The sequence below is a fragment of the Apteryx rowi genome, unplaced genomic scaffold (assembly GCF_003343035.1).
Source record: "Apteryx rowi isolate R43461 unplaced genomic scaffold, aptRow1 scaffold_701, whole genome shotgun sequence".
NCBI classification, from domain to species: domain Eukaryota; kingdom Metazoa; phylum Chordata; class Aves; order Apterygiformes; family Apterygidae; genus Apteryx; species Apteryx rowi.
In genome coordinates this window covers 359039-372596 of record NW_020450985.1, presented here as the reverse complement: position 1 = coordinate 372596, position 13558 = coordinate 359039, and the positions used below count along the sequence as shown (strand labels likewise).

The 13558-nt window shown below is 43.9% G+C and overlaps 1 protein-coding gene across 2 annotated transcripts in view; it reads right to left on the bottom strand.

Annotated features, from left to right (window-relative positions):
- SMARCD3 (SWI/SNF related, matrix associated, actin dependent regulator of chromatin, subfamily d, member 3) overlaps positions 1-10399 on the bottom strand; it is a 56373-nt gene extending 45974 nt beyond the window's left edge. Inside the window, exons 1-3 of one of the 2 annotated variants that reach the window (XM_026087124.1) lie at positions 10330-10399; positions 7189-7406; positions 3991-4033 (exon numbers count right to left, since the gene is read on the bottom strand). In XM_026087124.1, coding sequence (XP_025942909.1) covers positions 3991-4033; positions 7189-7397 — 252 coding nt within the window. In that variant the 5' untranslated portion in view covers positions 7398-7406; positions 10330-10399. Of the gene's footprint in view, positions 1-3990; positions 4034-7188; positions 7407-8357; positions 8678-10329 lie in introns of those variants that run through there. The other variant, XM_026087125.1, reaches the window with a different exon arrangement.
- Between the last annotated feature and the right edge of the window lie 3159 nt (positions 10400-13558).

The window sequence follows — 13558 nt, the reverse complement described above, 5'->3', positions numbered from 1 at the left end:
TGGTTGTTCACCCACCCAGAATATAATGTCCCAATTTGGATACAAGGATATTATGGAAAAAAGCGTTGAAAACTTTGCTAAAGCCACAGTAGACGGCATCCGCTGCTCTCTCTTGCCCGCAAATCCAGGCATCTTATCATAGAAGACAATCAGGTTGGTCATGCATGATTTATTCACGGTCCAGGGTGTGTACTCTGCTGCTCTTGAACTCCACTATTTCATGGTTGCTACAGCCAAGGCTGCCAATGATTATCACATCCCCAATCACTTCTTTCTTGTTAATGAACAGTAGAACCAGCTGTGCCTCACCTCTGGTTGGCTCAAAAGGAGAACAAGCTGGAGGACAGCCATGCGGTGACCAAACAGCAACAGGACAGGTATTAGGGTATGAGGGCAATGCAGAGGAATCCCATGTGGTGGTCAGCGCACAGCAGCAGGAGTTGATTGACTATTTTTATACAGGAGAATGAAGAAGAGAGGATGAAAAGGAGAGGAGAGCTGTGCAAAAACCTATCAGTACAGATGGGCAAGAACTCCTCTTGGGAATTTAGGGGGCAGGTGACAGCAATGGGGCCTGGGAAGAAACTTAACGACTCAGAACTCAGAGAAAAGAGCCTGATATCGGGTCATGTTTCTTTAAGCACATGGGGTCCAAACGGAGGCACAACTCCTAGACTTGAGCTGCAGAGGCTGTGTCAGTTCAAGAGATCTGGGTCTCCAGGTATGAATGAAGATGCCAATGAACTTTTCAGAGACTAAATGAGTATTTCAGTGATCAGTGAAGATGCAAAGAGAGGGAAACAGACTGGTAGATTAGAAGGGAATGACCCAAAGGTAAGGAAAACAGGGTGGGGCGCAGCATGTGGCACAGAACTGGAGTTAATGTTGAATAAACTCCAAAAAACTCTAAGCTTTGTTATGTTACAGTATGTCAGCCTGTGCTTAACCAAGTCTCTTTCTTTTAATTAATTGCCTTTTAGACAAAAGATATGCAGTAGATCCAATCTACTTGTATTTAAGTAAAGCATTTGCCATAGTCATAAAAGGAAACACTACTTAAGACTGAGAAATGGGGATTAGAAAAATAACACTGTTGTAAAGAACTGGATAAAGAGGGACAAAAACAGACTGCACAGAAAAAGAAGTATTAAGCAGGACTGTGGACTGGTCTTGAAACTGATGCCATTTTCATTAATGGCTCAAGCACAAAAAGGAGAAGTACGCTAACAAAACTTAATAATGACATATTTGGGCGGCATTGTCAATACAAGCACAGAGAATGTGAGGAAGCTGAGAACTGTGCAGTAGAAATGGGATGAAATTTAACATTACAAAGCACAAGGTCACGTGCCTCAGTGTTTATACCAACAATTTTGCTATAATATGGGAATTTACCAGTTGCAAACAACAGAAAGCAGAAATACCTAGGAATTTTAGTCAATCACAGAATGACTATATGCCATATCAATGTGGTAAGGCCATAAATTAAAAAAAAACAAAAAACATGATCGCAATGTGCATCACTCAAGCTATTTCCAGTAGAGATAAAAATGCATTAATGCTATTCAAGCACTGGTGAGACTGGTGATCTGGAATACTGTGTATAGTTCTGGCCTCCTGAGAGGTGAATTTAAAGAGGTTCAAAAGAGGTGAATTTAACCTGGGATAGATATAATGAAGCACTGCGGAGGGTTAGAAGTGTGGGGAGCCACTCTTCCTTGGGAAACTAAAAGCAGTTGACTGGGGGGGGGGCGGGGGGAAGCTGCCAGATCTAAAATATCTCAGAATTAAGGACCCTAACTAGTTTTGGGGCAGTAATTGTGTGATGGGGCCTTTGTGATAGAGGGAACTGGACTGGATGCACCAGGATGTCCATAATCCTATTTTCCTACATGTAATAGTTAGCTAGGCTGAACTGTTCTCTTACAACTAAATCCAGGCAAAATTACACCCTGCTCAAATAGTTAAACTCTAGCAGCTGAGTGACCCTATACAAACAGCACCTTAGCACAGGCTTGATCAGAAAGCCTGGAAGTCTACTAGTAGATTATCGAGCCACCTGCCTGATTTTCTATCACAGTACATAATGCTGGGAACCCACCTCCTTTTCCATTATCACATAAGAGGGTTTTCAAGAGCAAAATTTATTTAAATATCCTCCCCATGCCCCTTCACAGTTTGCAGAAAACACATGCAAGAGTCTGCAAAAAGCCTGTGACGCTGATTGGCTGGAAAGTGCTCTAGAAGTTGCTCTGGAAAGCTCAAGATTTTGCCCAGGTTTTGCAAGCATTCCCTAGCCACCAGTGCAAATCTTTCACTTGACAGGACACTGATGTACAAAGCATTTTCCCACTGCGTGAATGGTGACAGCAAGGAGGTTCTAATATACTGATTGCAGCCTAATGGTATAGCTTAATCCAGAAAGTCCTGTCATTAATACCACCACTTCAACTGTGCTGAGAAACTCCACTGTAGACAGGACTCCAGCAGTTTGTGATGCCTTATCAGCTAAAATTACCGTATCAGCTAAAATTACTTGGCTGACAGCAACAAAGACACTGAAAAGCAAGAAGACTTGGTGATGGCATGGATTTGATAAACAGAGGCATAAGTCCTCTATTGCCAGAGAAGTTTGGTTACACCTGTTTCATCTGAGACTTTTTGTCTTATGAAAGCACTGGACAAAAAAAGCCTTCAAATGAACATATGTTTAAAGCTACAGCCTCATCATACAGGATGTACAGTTATCTCTGAAGAAAATGCGAGATTCATAAATTTGTGTAAGACAGACAAACTGAAAGCATAAGAAATGTAACTTTCATTCTAAGTACAGACTCCAAGCAGAGCAGGAATGATGCTTCAACACAAACACCATGAAGGCTGCAAGCAGTTCAAAGGGGCTGGATTTAATGGTAGCTTAGTCCTCCCAAGGCAGCAGCATGAAGAAACTAACGGCTAACTTATGAGGGGCTGTGCTTTCAGAGGGTGGCAGGAGTTGCAAAAAGAGAAGCGATAATTTGATGTCAGGAGTACCAAAGTGGGCTCACTTCTTCAGTTGGTTGGCACTAGGTACCTATGGAAGGTCACAGAAGAGAATTTGGAGGTTGCCATGAAGCTTGGGTTTACACCAGCAGTGGAAAGGTATCCTTGAGAAGGACGTGGAGCTCTACATGCCTGTCAAAGGAATCCTGAGCCCAGAAAAAGCACCAGAAGCCAAAGAAACTGGATCTGGGGTGTGACAAGGGAGTATGTTATGAAGATTAAGGAAGCTTGCCTTTTGGGACCAAGCACGTTATGGGAGAACTGCATTTAAGAGGGCATAGGAACGGAAAAGTCTGGGGATAATGAAAGAGAAGGAGAGTAGAGAGAAATTCCAATGTTTGCAAAGGAAGTGGAAGATTTAAGCATTGAGAAGGAAGCTGTTCAGATCAAGCACAGAGAGACACTAAAAACTAGACATATCCCCAGGGGACAGAAGAATTAATAATGCTCTGGACAATCCAGGCCCCTTGAACTCTGTTGCATACTTAGACTAATTCACTTTGGTCCTACTAGGACGCAACTGCAAAAATTAGAATCTGGCAGCCCTACTGGGCCAGAGAGACCTAAGAAGGAGTCCATCTCCTACAGGCACGGCTGAACTCTGAACCAGCTTTTGGCCAGCCTCAAATATTGATCTAAAACGTCTTTAAAACCCAGAGGGTCCCAGCATCAAGTCATGTACTTCGCAGCCCAGCACCGCTGTCCATCCAGCAAGTGGCAGTGCTGGCACAGCTAACCCAATGCACGAGGATGACACAGGCCGGGCTGCACTCCACACTCCCAGCCCCCAGCCCCAGCCCCAGCCTTGCTCTCTAGACTTTCACCCACTGCCTACTTACTTTTTAATTAGATTTTTAAACAAAAAGTGAAAGTATTTGCTAAAATCCCCCTAATTACACTAAGATGCTGAACTGATTGTGAAGGGAATAGGAAATGAAAGCGACTCACCCTCTGAGGGAGAATTTTGTCAGCCATCTTCCTCCTCTTGGCACTGTACATTTTTTAAAGAAAAAAACACGTTACCATGGTGACAGATCTAGGAGTAACGAGGCCACCTGCTAAATTATCCTGACATCTCCACATGCTGGTGCACAGCTGTGCATGCATCAGCAAAAGGGTCTCACCCATGCCCAGGACCTAGGACCCCATCTCTCAGCAGCCTGGGGAGATGGTTAGCTAAGAACAAATCAGGGCTGTCTGTTATGCATCTTGGAAAGAAGTGTGCAAGTTCTTTGATCACAGGATCTTCTATGGTGCAGGGTGGCAATGTATGCAAGTACATGCGTACATGCCATCTATGGATACAGAAAGAGCATGTAGGAGGACAGCGCGCATGTCTGAAAGTGTACATAGACATATCTATGCATATGCACACTTAAGAGGTGAATGCCTGTGGCCTGAACGTGAACTTGTTCAAAAGATCAGAGTATGCATTCATTCATACCCCAAATTGAGTGCCAATGCTCACGTGTGTATGCAGACACACATATATACGTACACTTCTCTATGTACATACATTTGTATCATTGAAACGTATTTGCGTATGTGATTTTACAAAGGTAAGTGGGTTTACACCTTTACACATGTTCATCTTTATGAATGCAGATGTGGGAAGATATCCCTGTGCCTGCAGCGCATATGCATAGCATGTCCATATCCATACACAAGCACATATATATATATGTATTCTTTTAGAAACATGCCTGCGTTCATATACATACACACAAATGTATATGTGCTTAAGAAATGGTACTGCCAGGAAGATCTCCAAATACATTCCCTTCTGAATTCTTCAGATTCTAAAAAATCATTTGTGCCCATCAACCTGTCACCTAGCTTTCTCTAACAGGGCCAAGAGGGAATTCAGGCCTAACTCTTCACCTCTATATTTTGTGAGGCCTTTATCTTAAGCAGGAGATGAATCACTCAATCTGTGACAGACAAACGGGAGAAAGAAACGCCTGCTGACGCTCTGTCAGGGCAGAAGGATGCCTTGATATTTCTCTCGAGGAAGTCCCTTATCAGCCATGTCCACGTAAAAGCTGTTTCGACACGCATCAGGGTGGCATACTAGGACTTTCCTACGCTTGCTAGCGATAAGCCTAGCCTGAAATACCAGATTCTTTCCCCTCCCCACGAAAGTCAAGCCTGAGGCACTCTTTGCGGCTGGAGGTACAAGCTACATCTAGAACTCCTTCCTCAGGGCCAGAAAATTCATCCACACAGTCATACCCAAGTTAGGGGAACAATGTCCCTTTTCAAAAGTGCAGGAATAACGGGACTGGAGAATTCCACGGTGTGAATATCTGAGACCTTCCACAGCTGACAAAATCAAATCTACACTGAAACACTTCACAGAATCTGCAGAAAAACGCAGGAAGCAATGTCTGAGCAAGCTACATTTTCCTCAAGGGAAATGGAATATGCACCTGCAGCACCCCCAAAGGCTTGCAGTTAAAAAACAAAACAAAACAAAAAACCCAGCAAATTTCATTTCAACCAGTTCTCCAAGAGTCTGTTACAGAAAGGAGATTTAATTTGCTTTTTGTCTCTACCAAGCTGCCAAGAAAGGCGGATTACACCTTCTTGGCCCTTTTGTGCCATAAAACATAGGGCTTGATTAAACCCAGAACTGGACCTGAGGTGTTGGAAAGGTTTGCCTGAAAAACTAGACAAGGTTCAATGGGAGACAACAGGGAGGTGGAAAGGAACAGGGGAAAGCATTCAACACATCACCGGGAGGGAAGGCTTGGCAGAAGAAACAGAGAAACTTGTCCGAGTAGCTAGGAAGCACTGCTGTAAGCTGGACTCACTACGATGGAGATTACTGTTGGGTTCCTAAGTAGATGTGGTGAAGTTAAGGCAGCTGGGGAAAAAACTGCTTCCTTCTGTGATTTACGCCATTAAATTTTAGGGAACAAATTATTCTCATTTGATGATCCCTGGAAACTGGTAAGTGCCTAAAGATTACCTTAATTATCCAACAGTAGCAGTCCGTCAGATTATATCTACCCAGCATATTTGAAGGCTAGTCATTATTCTGTGCAGTTTCCTGAAAGATCTCCTGGGAGGTGCTGTGGAATGCACATTTTGGCTAGTGCTGGGCAAGGCCTCCATGACGCACATACATCTCTCGTACTCACACGCTGCACCCACACACATTCCTTCTGTATTCAATCTTAATATATTAATACTCTTGGGATTGGTGTCCTTTCCAGATGCATCCCAGATATAAGCGTTCCCAGGTCCGGCTTGCTGTTCCAAGGCATATAACCTGAACAGAGCAGGGTTCCTGAAGCACTGAGCTTAGAGTCATGTTTTACGTACACCTAGATGCGATGACACCACCAAAGCACTGTCTGAACACAGTCTATACGTATCTGTAATGATTTTGCAAAAGGCAGACCACCTAGATGACTGTATCCTATGTAGTTGTCAGGAACCGGCTCACACTTAGGAATTCAGTCTGCTGAGGTCTCATAATTTGCAAAAAGAAAGTAAAGAACTGTTACTGAAGAGATAATCTATTCAGCAGTGTACAAAGTGGGCATATTTTAAAAAGAAAGTTCCTTTAAAAAATCTTCTAATTCTAGGAAATTATTTCCTATTAATTTCTCCAGTGACTTTATACACAGGAATGCCTGTGAAAACTGAAAGTTTTATGACCATTCTGCTGATGTTATCCCATAGTGACCATAGAATAAGTATTCACATGACCAACCAAAAATCTTTTCCATTTGTGTCTTGTTTACAAATGTTTACAAACCATTTTGTTAGTCAGTTAGAAAACAGAGAAATTATAAAGAATAGATAAATAGTATAGTATTTGTACTGTATTTGAAGAGAACTGCTCATTAACAAGTACTTTATAGGCTGAATATAATGACCAGATTTATGGCCTGATACACATGCAAGGGGAAAACATTGCAACTGCAAAACCAAACATTAGTAAAGGTCAGTTTGTTCAGAGACCATTCACAGAGTAAAGAGCAAAAATTACCAGTGTTTTTTTCCTCCTTTGAGAAACTGACAATCTATAAATCTTCTCGCCTGTCTCACTCAAACCAAAAGGTCTTACCTATTGATAGAGAGACCAGTTTTTCTTCCTCAAATTGTTCTCCCACGTTTGCTTTCCGGAACACTCACCTCCTGGTTCGGTTCTGAGTGGCTTGTTGCTGCTGCTGCACTTGCTGCTGCACCTGCTGCTGCTGGACCTGCTGCGGCACAGCGCGCTTTCGCGTCGTTTCCATCACGGTCTGGGGCATCCCCGGTCGCACCGAGGGGCTTCCGACATACGGGGGGCCTGGGGGACCCATGGGAGCCCCCTGATGGGGCATTCGAGCTCCTGATGGCATCCCAGGGCGCTAGGGAAGAAGCAACACAGAAAGAAGAGCCAGTTTGGTCACCGCTTCCTCAGCAGAAAAGATAGTTGTATGTAATCGGACACTAGCCCAGGCAGGTCCCCAATTTTGGCCATCCCGATAAGCACTAAGTAGCAGCACCGAGCAGAAGAGCTCTGGCCTGGTATTTCCTAGCCATCAGAAAGAGGAACTCGGTGACAGAGTAGGCAGGAAACATGGATGAAACATACGAGGCTTGGGAAAACGCTCGGTGGTCAGTAACAAATCCAGGCCAGCTTACAGGAGAAAGCTCTGCCTTAAGACCGAACAAAAAGCTCCATGGTGGCTACATGCAGTCCAAGATGGTGTGGTCCACCTGCTAATCAAAGCTGCAAGCCCAACCACATCTCCAGCGCTCCAGACTTTGCGCCGACCAGCGGGCTGCTTCGATCGGTAGGCACATTGCGACAAGCAAAGGCGAATCACGAAAAGACTACGGCAAAGCATTTTCCACTGAAAGCCCTCTCTTTCATTTACACTGGAGAGCAGTGTAAGTTCATAAAGCGACAAGAATCCTTTAAGAAAAGCTCATCTCTTTGATCAAGCCTCCAAAAAAAAAAAAAAAAGTGACAGTTTTTCAGCACTCCCTTTAGGCATTCTAAAGTTCTGACATTTATGTTGACTTCAGCGTGCTCTGCAACAGACATTCTGGGTCAGACCACAAGCTTAATGCTGTATAAGACACACAGTAAACTCAATTCTAATCCCTAAAAGTTTATAGCTGTCAAGGAAAAACACGAGTAAAACAATTCCCACCTATAAAATATAACTCGAAACAGAGAGAAGAGCTTAGCTCCATTCTAAGAATTATCAAAATGCTTATTAGATATGCCTATGTACTTATGAAAATACACACACATGCACAGACACACTATTTTCATTTGAACCAATATGTAAATAAGAATGATCATACACGAAAGTCTTCTGAAAGTCTCAAGTCCCTCTCCAAAGACTTTTAAGGAAACCAGGAAGTCATTAGCATCCATTATGGACAGATAATTGGTTAAAAGACAGGAAATGAGGTAAAAGCAAATGGTTTTCACAACAGAGGGAAGGCATATGCAGAGTTCTTCTGGGACCTGGGCTGTTCAACACATTCATAAGCAATCTGGAGAAAGAGAAAAAGCAAAGAAGTGGGAAAGTTTGTTGATGATGCTAGGTTATTCAAGGTAGTAAGGATGAAGGCCAGCTTCAAAGAACTGCAGAAGGACTTTATGAGACTGCCTGTGCAATTAAGTGGCAGATGATATTGAATATCATTATATATAATATATATATTATATTATATATAAAGTGATGTACATGGGAAAAAATAATCCAACTGTCACATACAAAAAAAATGAGCTGTAAGCTGACTGTTGCCTAACAGGAACAAGATCTTGGAGTTAAAGCAGACATTTCCAGAAAAACCATAAGTTCACTGCTTCCTAGGGGGTGAAAAAAAAAACATTAAACACTAGAAATGTCAGGGAAGAGAACAGAGAACATCATTGTGCCACTGTCCATGGTTTGCCCATGTGCTGAATGTTTTATGCAGTTCTGGTTCATGCAGCTCAGTAATGGTAGAGTAGATGTGGAAAAAGTACACAGAAGAGCACAAAGATGACTAAGATATGGAAGAGTACTCACATAAGTAAAATTAAGTACACTAGGACTCTTCCATCTGGAAACAGGTGGTCCAAGGTAATCTAAGGGGGCATTTGCAAGAGCTCTGCAAAACCATGAGTGGCCTGGAGAGGGCAGATGGGGACTGACTGTTCACTGCCCCTTCCCATACATAAGCTAGGGCCAACAGAGGAAACCAGGAGGCGCCAGGCTCGTAAACAACAAAAGGACGTGGTTCATCACACAGTGATGGTCAACCTGTGGAACCCCTTTCCAAAGGATGCTGCAGAAGCTAAGAGTCTCCATGGGCTCAAGGGGAGACTGGACGAGCAGTTGGAAGAGGTGCATGGAGGGGTGCTAAATACATGGAAACCATATTTGGCTCAGAAACTCCTCTGAGCTGTCAACAGTTAGAGGCTGTGAAAGCACCTGGGAGAAGCACTCAATACAAATGCCCTGTCTCTTCTTTGCCTGTTGTAGCCACCTGCTGTGGTTGCTGTTAGAGACAGCATTGTAGGCCCAGGGGTACCTTTCCTCTGACCCGGTAAAGCTTCTCCTACACGATGTCCTGACTCCTACATTTCCCAATAATGAAGCACCTGTTCTGGCTGCAAACTTTAAGCAACAGTGCTTAGCTGCATCTCCAAATTAACCACCCAAATCCACCACAGTTCCCAAGGCCCTGATGATCATCATCAGTTCACCCTGATCATCACAAGTCTTGGACAGTCCTTGGGCTTGGATGCATGAAGGAAATGGGAGAATGAAAGCAAGGAAACGATCAGGAAAGAATCAATGGCGATAATTGGTGTGGCTAGAGAAGGAAGGTCGAGGTAGAAGAGAGACCAGCACAGGAGGCCAAGTGGGTGGAGAGAGCAAGTACTGGTGCAGGAAACTGATTACATGCAGTAATGATGGTCTTAAGTATGGCCACTGCGCAGAGAGAAGCAGGAGACAGCAAAGAGGCAAAGCAGAGGCTTTCTGCAGGGTGGAAAACATTTTCTCACATAAATATGGAACTATGAAAACTGCTGGGACAAAGCAGCTCTCTCCTTTCCCACATACTCACCCCCACCCTCTGACCCAGGCAGTCAGCAGAAACAAATGGCCCAGAAAACACTTCACACTTGAGCTTGTATTTAAGCTCTTTCTGTTGCCTGCCAATCCACAAACTGTGGCTTTCTTCCAGCAGACAGCAGACCATGGGGCCTGTTGTTGCCTGTCCATCATCCCGGGACATTTGACAGCCATTCGGAAGAGACAGGATCCTGGGCACAGTCACCTCATGTTCATCCCTCCTGGAGACTGGCCACCAGGATCAAACTGCAGGCCCACTTTTCTGGTTCTACAAAGGACACCTTAAGGCCTGGAGAACGAGGCCAGCAAGCCAAACCTACTCTTGATCTAGGTTTGACATCTTCGAACTTCCTTCACTTCTCTTTGCTAGGCATTAAAATGGAGAAAGGTAGAGAAAGGACGAAACCGAGGAAAAGGAGACTGCTCAAGCAAACGAAGCAACATCGTAGACAATATATTCAATCCTACCCTTTGGCCTGCCTCATTTCTTCTCTTCTCCTACTCCTATCTCCTGTATTATCTGCAGATAAAACATCACTCGCAATGCACGAGCCATCTCCCTGCTGCAAGCCCACCAGACTCCCAGCAGACAGAGACAGAAATGCTTTCTCTACCTAAGCATATCTAACAGAAGAACGTGAACAGGACCTTCCCAAAAGCGTCTTCCTCTTTCAAACACATACGCAAGAGAAGACAGTGACAGACAATACTTCACACTATCTTTCGCAATGCTGACATCAAGAAAATGCCACGATACTGAAAAGTACTACAGTACTAGTATATCTTTTGAAAGAGATCTGTGAGGTATCAGTGGCTATGGGTTAGGATCTGTCTCCTCCCCTCTTTCTCATCTTAGTAGAGGAATGGGATCTGTCTTGAATAAATATCATCCATGGTGAAGGCTGCTGTGCTGACACATCCTCCTTCCTAGGAAACCCTGCATCCCAGACCTGCCTACCCAGCGCAACTCCGTTCTCACCCACGGACCTATCCCTCTTTTTCCTCCAGTGATGCCATATGCATGCGTTACTCCGCGTGACTTCAAGAGTTCAACTGGCCAAAGGGCAAAAACGCTGCTAGGTGTAGGAAACGAGGAAGAACACAGTATGCCTCCAGCAGAGGCTGCAGCCCTTAGGCCAAAGAAGGAACACTCTCCCAGCTCTGAGAAGATGAAGCCATGAGTCACTGCGTGTGGAGCAGCTGGGTAAGGCCAAACAGAACAGCACGCAGAGAAAGGCACACAACTGACTGCAGCCAGAGCAGCCGTACTGGTCACAGCACCGGTCCCCATGAATTCTGCTGATTGCCTGCGCTTCCTTACCACTTCTGCATCAGCAAGCGGTCCATCGCTGCCCGGGCTACCTCTTTCCAAAGCTGAACACACTGTCAGCGCAGCAAGCACACCACCTCCACAACACCTGCTGCCAAGTCCCCACCACTACCTTCCACCGTACTGCTTCTCAAGACACCAATCTGGCTCTTCTATTTTCTTCCCTTCCTGACCAAACCTCCTGTCACATCTGATGTCTGCCTCTTTCCTCCTCCTCTTCGCCATTCTTCAAGTGGACTTCTCCTGTCTGACGGCAGAAATGAGACAACAGTGGAGTGGTCCTTTTCTGTATATTTCTACTGCAGAGTTCTTTCTCAGGGGACATCAACATCACGACAGCCAAAATGCTGCAGCAGAAAAAATTATGGCTCCTGACTGAACATACCAGCTGGAGGACAATAATCTGGAGAACTCATAAGTAAAAGAAAATCTCGGGAAAAGCAAAACATCTGCACAAGCCACTGCAGTGTGATATAGCACTGGGTTGTACATACAGCTATTTCCTGCTCCGAAAGACAAAGACACTATCCATCGTGGTACCGTATAGGAGGATTCCGATGACACACAGCGAGCAGCCCTAGGCTCCTGGTTAGCGCAGAAACTGACAGATTTTGAGAAAAGCAGCAAAAATTACCAAGTATGTTAATGGTGTATTTATAACAGAAACTGAAAAAGAAGCTACCTGGGCTAGACAACACAGGGTGTCAAGGCATTACAGTAGCCACTAATGTCTATAAGGTGTAAACATAAGCACAAAGAGATGTCAGATGCTGTGTGGACATGAGAGGGGGTAGAAGTAACTAGAAGTAACTGGAACAGTTAAGAAATTTAGGCCAAGCTGATATTCCCTGATGGCAACAGGTGCCTGACTGCACAAATGGTCTCCCAACAGCGGATGTCCTGCTGAGTGTGTCATTTAAAAATGGACTTGCAGAAGTGCAAGAAAAAGGGCTGTACACAGCTTCTCTCCTCTCCTAAGACAACTACAGATGTGATCTCATATGGGTTTCCATTTTTAATGTCTATGAATCTCTTTGAGAGTTAGTAAGCAGGAATGTCAGTATTTCAATTCTTATCCGCCACATTCATCTTCTATTTCCCCAAATCCTAGAATCAGGGTCCAAGTGTTCCACGGCTGTGACTTGCAGGTTCCACCCATTATGAAATAAAAGTCTTTAATTTAGAAAACACTACATTTGCATAACTGTGAACTGTAACTTAAGACAAAGCTCAAGTCAGTGATGACCTTCTTATTTCATGCATGTCCATGCACAGCTCAGAACAATTGGACACCCAACCTCAACCTCAACCTACTTGGATGTAACAAAATGAAAAAATAATAAAAAAAAAGCCATTAGAATTGTATCTAACAAACCCTATATACCATTTTTGAGTTCCATCAGCTTGCTGGTTTTAACAGACCTGATCACATATGCTACTGTGATCTACTGCATGGAATGGATTTTGTGTGAAGAACAACTAATTAGACTAGGTCTCTTCACTCTTTAAAGGGAATGGGAGTGAGAGCAACAGAGCTCTCCAGTGTCATGAGTTGAGTGGAGAGAGCGGAGACTGATCAACCGCCCACTGGCTCTTCCAGTACAAGAACTAGACAACAGCTGGCAGGTGGCAGAATCAGGTACTTTTTTATATAATATAACCTGCGGAAATTCTCGACACAGAACACTGTGATTGCTAAAGTTTACATGGTTTCAAGGGAACAGTAATTGGACCAACCTACAGAAAGCAAACCCATACAGAGGTACTAAACAGAGGGCACCTCTAGTTCATAAAACTCCTGAGCTACTAAGTGCAGACAGAGTATTTGCAGGAAGCATCACTACGTTTTTGTCTCGCTCCTATGCTTTAATGTAGTCTTCTGCTACGCCCTTAATTGGGGACACAGGGCTAGATGATCCAACGTGACTGTTTTCATGTTCCTACAAAACTTCTTTTTTAAAACACAGAAAAGCCATTCATATTTGTTTAACAAGCCCATTTTGCATAAAATCACACCAAACACTATTAAAACCTTAGATAGAATGAATTTGATTTTTTTCTTAATTACGTGTGATCTTTTTTGTATTTGCTAGCCTGCAGTTAG